Raw genomic sequence first — 8,029 nt, forward strand, 5'->3', positions numbered from 1 at the left:
TCAGTCAGCCCCGTGTCTGCCTTCGGCAGGGGGTCGCCGTGCGGGCAGCTCACCTGCCTTCTCTTTCAGGTCACCAACAAACAGAGGAGGGAGCAGCAGCGCCTGGAGAAGAAGAAACGACAGGAGGAGAGGCACCGTCACAAAGCCCTAGAGAGCAGGAGCGGCCACAGGGACAGCAACCGGAGTGAAGCGGATGCCAACACGCAGGTCACCTTGGTGAAGACCTTTGCCGCTCTCAACATCTGACTCCCCGCCCCTCGGGGAGATGGGAGAAGCGAGAGGAAGGTGGAGTGCCGTGTACCAGGCTTTCCGAGTGAGGCCCACCTCTCACAAAATGAAACACAACCCACAGAGCTCTCACACGAGCTCACGCACTGACTTAGTTTCCTTTAAGCTGCCTCTTTTTTGCGCAGACTTTTGTTAGTGATGTGTTTTATTTTATGGAAGTTCAGCGAAGCCATTCGTGTTCTGTAATTAAAATACCGAGTTCCAGGGTTGGATAGTTAGTCCAGGAAAAACCTTTTAAGTGTGGTTTCATTTGCCCCCAAAATCAGAGTTCAGTGACCCTGGGATTTTTCCTTAACACTGGGGTGAGGTTTGCTGTAATTGTTCATGAAGTAGTTTAGATTAATTGCTAGAAATTCAGAATGACAAGTTTCCTTCGTGTCTCTTTCATTTTCAAGCAGATATTCACATACGGGGTAGTTTATAAACGGTCTCCAACTCAGGAACACGTTTAGATTTAATTTTCTACTAATCCAAGTTAATCAGAAATTAATTCAGGAAGTATTTTCCCAAAGTAATAGGACATGAGAGGGGCTGCAGCCTGTAGTCAGGGTGGAAATTAAACAGCTGCTCCTTCCTGATTCTGATGTTCTTTCAGATGGGATGCGGGTGCTGTGAGTTTGTTTGCACTCAAGCCATATGATAAATATGGCTGACTGTTAATTAGGCCTGGACCTTGCTGGAAAAGCGATGACGTTGTTGAGTTTTTGGTACGTGTTGCGTGACAATCAGAAGGTGGCAAGTCACTGCTTATGATGTAATTCTGAGATTCTGATGGTCAGGATGGCAGAGGCCGTTGTTGTAAAGGGAAAAAAAAAAATCAAGAGATTCCTGAGTCTTAAGGAAGGGTCTAAAGAGTTCCTTGGTTTTGTAGGGGCAGAAGGTCTGGAAGAATAACTGAGGTTTTTCAGGTTCACATTTTAAGTGATGTATTTTCTTCCTTGCTATGCTAGACTTGGATGCCTTCAGAGAAGTCGTTTGACCTGTTGTTCAGTTTTCTCAATACTGTGAAAATGGACTCCCATGAGATGCCGTATCTTCCTTTCCATTCAAGCCCTGTTTGGGATTTCGATGTTGGGAAAGCTCTCCAGCGCTCTAGTAATTGTCAGTGACCTAGGTTCGCCCAACAGGGCAGAGGCCATTGAATGACTCCACACACAGTTCTGATGTGGAGAGAGGTCATTCCTGAAACTGGTAGCTGGACGTGAACTCTCAAACTGTAATGTCTGAAGTGGCCGGTCGTGGACAGTCCTTGCCTTTTGGCGACCCGGCATTTGGACGAATAAAATCTGCTGAATCAAAAGGTAAATGAGTTACTTTTCCGCTCAGATTTCAAAATTATGTAAGTTCCAGGGAGAAGGGAAAACCATAAAAATGTTTTGGCCGTACAGATGTATCATCGTCTGGGCTGGCCCTGGATTCATTGAATCGTCTTTATCAGCAGGTGATTTGTTTCCTTCGGTTGTAAGGATGTGTTTTAATTTTTTGTTTGTTTGGTGACTTTCTGTAGTTGGAACATCCATCAGTAGTTTCCTGGAATCGCTCTCAGGACATTGCCGTTTGGGCTACTTCCTGGTACGGTGCATTGTAGTATTTAGCAGATTTAGAAACGGGTGCAGCATTTTTTCTTTGAACGTTGCAGAGTTCTGAGTGTGAAGTCCAAACAAGTGAAGGGTCTCTGTCGCCTTACCATTTCCAAGAGCGTGAGATCCAGTGCTGAAGGATCTATTGTTCTCTTGGTTTTTGAATCTGGACCCCGTCCCAACTGTGGCTGATCTTTTCTCAGTGAATGCTCTTTCTTGTCTGTCTTGTACGGCAAGAGTGCAGGAGACCAGATCCTCTCTGCAAGAATTGAAATCATGTACCAGAAACTCAGCAGAGTTAGGAGTCTGAAGTAGCTTAAGGGATACCCCTTGTCAGAAGCAGTAGAATTGCTTTATATACCTGGTTAATGAAGGTGGCCTTGGGCCCTACTGGGTTTTAGAAGTTTTACCAGAAGCTGCGAAAAAGTTACTAAGGAATATTGGGCACCCTTATATACACGTTACCAACTTCTGATAATAGGCTTCGGCATTTCTGGGGTAAAATAACAGTGGTTTTAAAAACCAATCATATGGCTTTGGTAATTTTCTTTTATTACCATTTCATAGTTTTCCAGTTAAAATTGGTCTGTGTTTAATCAGTTAATTATTAGGAACGGGGTACGTGCATCCGGCTTTAGTGAACTCTTCTAGCTAGGGGTTTGAACTTAAGACTTTCTGCCTCGGTCTCACTGAAGTATGAGGTAATGGAATCCATACACTTAGTTGCTTTGTAGACATTTGAAAACTACGTTATCGGCAGCCTGAATGGAGGTGCAGACGTGGGTTTAGTTCTGGGAAGATACCGTCGGTGGCTGTGCCCTAGTATGTTACTCACGTGCACCCCATGTTAGGAGGCGCGTCTTTCCGAGTCTCTGTGTTACATCTTGGCTCTTAGAGGTTTATATTACTGCGGGTTGTCTCGGTAGCTTTTAGGGAGGTCGGGAGAAAGGGGATGAGGCAGTGGTCTGTAGCTGCTTACTAGTCTTATAAGCTGTATATAAAGGTTTTATGGATTTTAAAACGATTTTTTTTAAAGGTCAAAATAAGAAATAAAATCTCAGTGGCAACAGCTTTGTACTGGAGAGGTAGGTGTATTAAAACAACATAGAACCATGTGTTCTACTAGATAACATAGTTGCCATCAGGAGATATTAGAGAGAGCTCCTGTGTATATTTAACCTTTCAGTAGTGTGAACATTCGCTTTCAGGAGCAGAGCCTGGTCGAGGGATTGTGGCAGAAAGAAGGATCGTGGATGTCAGCTGAGGCTGTTGCCTGTAGTTTCTTTTATAAGCTCTGAAAACCCTCCCAAACCCATTTTGATCCCGAGGGCTTATGAAATAGGGTCTCCGTGTGGGGCAGCTCAGGTGGGCGCCACGGGAACCTTCGAGTAGGTCAACTGTAGCGCTCTGCCTTGCCCCACCCCCTGGGGTTTACCATGTGAAATGGCACGGTCCTGGGGCGGAGAGGGCTGTGCTGAGAGGGGGAGCGCCGCTCACACGTTAGGTAGGTAGGTATCAGATGGACTTCGGCATTGAACTGTGCTCGTAGTGAGTCCCTGTCGTCCATGTGCAATTTCTCTCATTCTGAGAAACTCTAGACTCTGCCTGGGTTTTACTGGGTCAACATAGAATGCTGTCAGTTTACCTCCGTGAAATGTTCGACTCGAATATGCAGTCGGTGACGGGAAACTTGGATTTTTGTCAGAGTTGACTAACAGTCTCCCTGAACGAAAGGGCCTTTGTGGGAGGGATGAAGGTGGTTTCTTGGTTTCCGTGTGTCCCCTCTGTGGCCCGCTCTGACTCTCATTTTGGGCAGACACGTAGCTCTTCACCTTCACCTTTTTACCTCAAGGCTCTGTCTGTAGCAAACATTTAGATTCAGAGCCTGACGCGCTTTTCCGTTTTGCCGTCTTCGTTATTCACCAAGTCGCCCATCTCAGCTTTCAGAACAGGTGTTGCTAAAACTCTGGGGCCTTCCGACAGTTGTTCTGAGGTGATTTAATGATGGCACTTTTTACGCGGTGTGTTTTCCTGACTCCAGAGCAAATTGTATTTTTCCACCGACACTGAAGCGAGGATCTTCTAGGTTGTGTATTTATGGCACATCTTCTGCCGTCACATACCAGAGGGGGACACGGACCACCCGTGTGAAGGGGAGATGGTGATCCCTGGTCGCAAAGTGTTGCACCACGTGGGGCGCTCCCTGCGGGCCGCCGGGCCCTGCTCCGGCCCCAGCTAGCACTCCCTGTAACCTCAGGCTCTTAGCCACCTCTTCTAAGCTCGCTTTCTGGTCTCTCTAGCCTGGTTAGGGGTACTTCGTAGCTTGGAAAAATCTTTAGCATGCTTGCAGAGTTCCTTTGCGAGGGGCTGCTGTCCGTGAAGAACGTCCCTGCAAAAGCATGAACTTCCCGCGCAGTGGCTCTGTTTTCAGCAGGGCCTCCCCGGGATGCAGAAGTACCGCCCCCTGTGGTTGTCGGGGGAGGTGACGGTCCCTGGGCAGAACCGCTGTGATCCGCTCGCGCGCGTGTTGGCAGCCAGTGGGTCACCGTGACCGGCCGTCCGTGACCGTCACTGAAGCTCAGTCAGAAACCTCAGCCTGTGGTTGGATCCCCGGGCGGGTCCCGCGGCCAAACCCTGAGGAATGCCCGTGTGGGGCTGCTCGCGTCTTCCCACTCTCGTTCATTTCCCCCGGCGGGAGGCGCCCTCAGCCTCCCCGGCCACGCTTCCAGCAGCCTCCATCGGCACCGAGCTCAGCGAGAAGAAGGAGGTTGCCTGGAGGTAAACTTCAGACCTGCGCGCGCCTCTGGGCGCCAACCCCCTGGTGAGGGAGGGCGGGTGTGTCTGGAGAGCACGGGGCCTTGGCAGGCTCAGGAACCTTCTCTTTTTTCTAGTTGCACTGTACTTGTTCTAGCTTCAGTCTGGAGATACTTAAGACCTCCATGGGGTCATGATCCATAGACTTAGCAAGTCTTGCCTTATCTATGGAGCTCGACGGGGAGATGTGTGACCACTGTCCACTGTCCATAGTTCCATTTCCTCGCGGTTGTCTCTTTCCACAGATTGTCTTCATCTGAACCATTGTATTTTATTTTTTTACCAAAGTACTGTACTTGGCTATTTGCAGTGTTTTCAAAACCAAATGTTTCCTTTTTTTTTTGTGTTTTTAATCTTCAATACTTGGTGCAATAGAAGCTGCAAAGATGTGCCACTTTATCTACGACGTGGGGTTTTGTACGCCAATAAATTCTAGTTTAAAGACAAAGCTTCGTGTTGTTTTTGCCGGTCTGACCACCGTTCGCGTGCATGAGCCTGAGGGAGCCGGGCAGGAAGCGGCCTTTCGGAGACCTTTGCCTGGAAGACGGGAAGGGACAGTCGTTTGGGGATCTCACTGAGCTCGAGAGAGCTGACTAGCTCTGGTGCACGTGAGCACCGGCACACGCGGGCAGAGCCGCCCGTCAGTGCTGGACCCTGAAGCCTTCTGCCGAATCCTAAGAACATCTCTGGTAATTTGGAGTTGCCTAAGTATGGAGCAGCTGTCTGTTGGCTTCCACCTTGGCTTTCTCCAGAACTCTGAGGGTTGGTTTGGCCCCATTTAAGGAGGAGGCACAGCCCTTCCCCCCCAGACACGCACGGACAGCTGTGACCGGAGCACAGACACCTGCCAGAGGTCCTCCGAAGGGGGACAGAGAAGGGAGAAGGGCAGCCGCAAGAAACCAGTGGGTGGGGACTCCGCGTGTGCAGCCCACACGAGGGCTCCGGGCAGTCTCGAGGTCAAAGTCGGTACGGTCACACCCCGCCTTCCGGTGTCCTTGGGCTTGTGGCCTTGAGACTCTCGCTCTCTCTTGTTCTGATTTTATACTCGTCAAGCAGCCTTTGGATCGGCTGCACTGATAACTTGATATACCAGTAGGTATCTATCCAGTACTACCCTGGAGGGCAGAAAATGTTCTGGCTACTGGCAAGGACATTTCCCCTTGGTCACTGTCCCTGTGTGATTTCCACCTCAGTCCACGACTGAGAGCTCCGGATGCACCAACACTATCCAGGTCCCGGGCCCGTGAGGCCTGGGCTCTGGACCTTGTTAGCCCAGTTTGAGAATTTTGCCGAAAGACCCTACCAGAACCAGAGTGGTGTCCCAATGTAGGATCTCCCTCAGCTGGAGAACTTCCATGGCCTCAATTCCATCCCTGCAGTGATTCATGGGGGCCAGGGAGCCACCTGCTAGGTCGGGTGGTGGTCAGGGGCTTCCTGGCAGGGCCTGTCTGTAAGATGGCTGAGCCCATAAGGACAGAGAAGAGTTTGGAGTTCTCAGGCCAGGTGGGGAATAACTGAAGTTCGTTATTTGTATTTTCCTCTAGGCCACGGCACTGCTTACTCGGGGTGAGTGACAGTTTATGATGCCAGACACTGAAATTCCATAAGGGGGAAAGTGGCTGTTCCCGTGTCCCTTTCTGCTAACTTCATGGTTGCCTAGGAGAAAGCTGGGTTGAAAACCCAAGTTGAAAGTTTGTCGTTTGCCAGACACACTACAAGCCCTTACCCCCAGCACGTAGAAAGCGTACGGGAGCCTTAAGATACAATAAAACTTTGTCATAGGATGTTCTGCACCCCTGTGGCTTTTATCTGGGCTGCTGGACAGAGTGGGCACTCAGATCATAGCGATGCAGCGGTTTAGAACTTGTTTGGTTGTAAAGGATCAGGATTTAGAACTTGCTTGGTTGTAAAGGGTCAGGATTTAGAACTTGTTTGGTTGTAAAGGGTTGAGATTAATCCTGCTACTTCATAGGTTCTGGTTTGGCAGAGGGAAACTTCCCCACCTTGGAGAAACTTGTCTGAACCTCCCTATGGTAGAGGGACTTAGATACCTCAAGATACCCTATTTTGATTTAATTTATTCACCCATCCAGGCATCCAAGAATCCATCCAACTTGTACTGAACTTGTATGGCCTATGGGTTCTTATTTCTGGGCGTAGCATGAGACATGGACCCTGTCCTCAAACAGTTTCCAGTCCTGGAGTGAAAGAAGACACGATCTCTCTCTCTCTGTCTCTCTCTCTCTCTGTCTCTCTCTGTCTCTCTCTCTCTCTCTCTCTCTCACATACACACACACACACACACACACACGACGTAAAAGGAGGTACTGCTAACAGGTGCTGATCGCGTGGACTCAGAGGGAAATCAAGGAAGGCTTGGTTGAGGAAGTGACTTTTGCATTGGGCTGAAAGGGAAGATAGGAAAACCCCAGAGTAGGGGACAGAGTTTATTAGGACAATACAGTTAGTTTGGGGAAAGACTGGGAATTTCTTCAAACGTCTGTCTGACGGCTTTTGCTACCAATTCTACGATGAGGCGTACTTTTGCCCAGCGTGACCATCTTACGCCGTCAGGAGTTGACCTCTGTGCTGTGTTTTGACTTTGGAACTCACCACGGTAGCAGCCCTTGAGGCAAAGTGCTGCACACAGTCTCTCCAGCCAGTTTTGCCTCATTTCCTCTATGGGACATCAGCTCAGGGCAGTGAAGGTTAATGACTTTCAAACATGTGTCCACTTAAGATAAATGAGCCCTCAGAGCAGCGAGCCCGGGGGCGATGCAAATAAATGAGCATAGAATTTATCATATGTATGATGCCACTTCCCTGAAATAATTCCAGTTATCATGCGTCTGTGGCTTGAACGGAACAGATGTTTATTTAGCATGTACTGTGTGACGGATGCAGGAGGGGAGGCAAATATACATACAGTGACCTGGCGTAGATGGGGCTTCCAATGATGCTTCAGGCACCCTGAATAGGTTGTCTCATTTATTTTTATTTTATTTTATTTTATTAAAAAAATTTTTTTTTAATGTTTATTTTTGAGAGACAGAGACATGGCACGAGTGGGGGAGGGGCAGAGAGAGAGAGAGGGAGATACAGAATCGGAAGCAGGTTCCAGGCTCCGAGCTGTCTGCACAGAGCCCGACACGGGGCTCGAACTCACGAGCTGTGAGATACGACCTGAGCCGAAGTTGGACGCTCAGCCGACGGAGCCACCCAGGCGCCCCGAGGTTGTCTCGTTGAAACCTTCAAACTGCCCTGTGAAACTGGTGGTTCTGTCCCCATTCTACACACAAGGGAATAAGTAACCGGCCCCAGATCACAGAGTGGTAGCAGAGACAGGA

General features: G+C 49.0%; 1 protein-coding gene across 2 annotated transcripts in view; it reads left to right on the forward strand.

Moving 5' to 3' along the window:
- OTUD3 (OTU deubiquitinase 3) overlaps positions 1-5,130 on the forward strand; it is a 30,012-nt gene extending 24,882 nt beyond the window's left edge. The window contains exon 8 of one of the 2 annotated variants that reach the window (XM_043573928.1): positions 70-5,130. In XM_043573928.1, the coding sequence (XP_043429863.1) occupies positions 70-246 (177 nt within the window). In that variant the 3' untranslated portion in view covers positions 247-5,130. The remainder of the gene's footprint in view (positions 1-69) is intronic. The other variant, XM_043573929.1, reaches the window with a different exon arrangement.
- The last annotated feature ends 2,899 nt before the right edge of the window (positions 5,131-8,029 follow it).

Source organism: Prionailurus bengalensis, chromosome C1, assembly GCF_016509475.1.
Source record: "Prionailurus bengalensis isolate Pbe53 chromosome C1, Fcat_Pben_1.1_paternal_pri, whole genome shotgun sequence".
NCBI classification, from domain to species: Eukaryota; Metazoa; Chordata; class Mammalia; order Carnivora; family Felidae; genus Prionailurus; species Prionailurus bengalensis.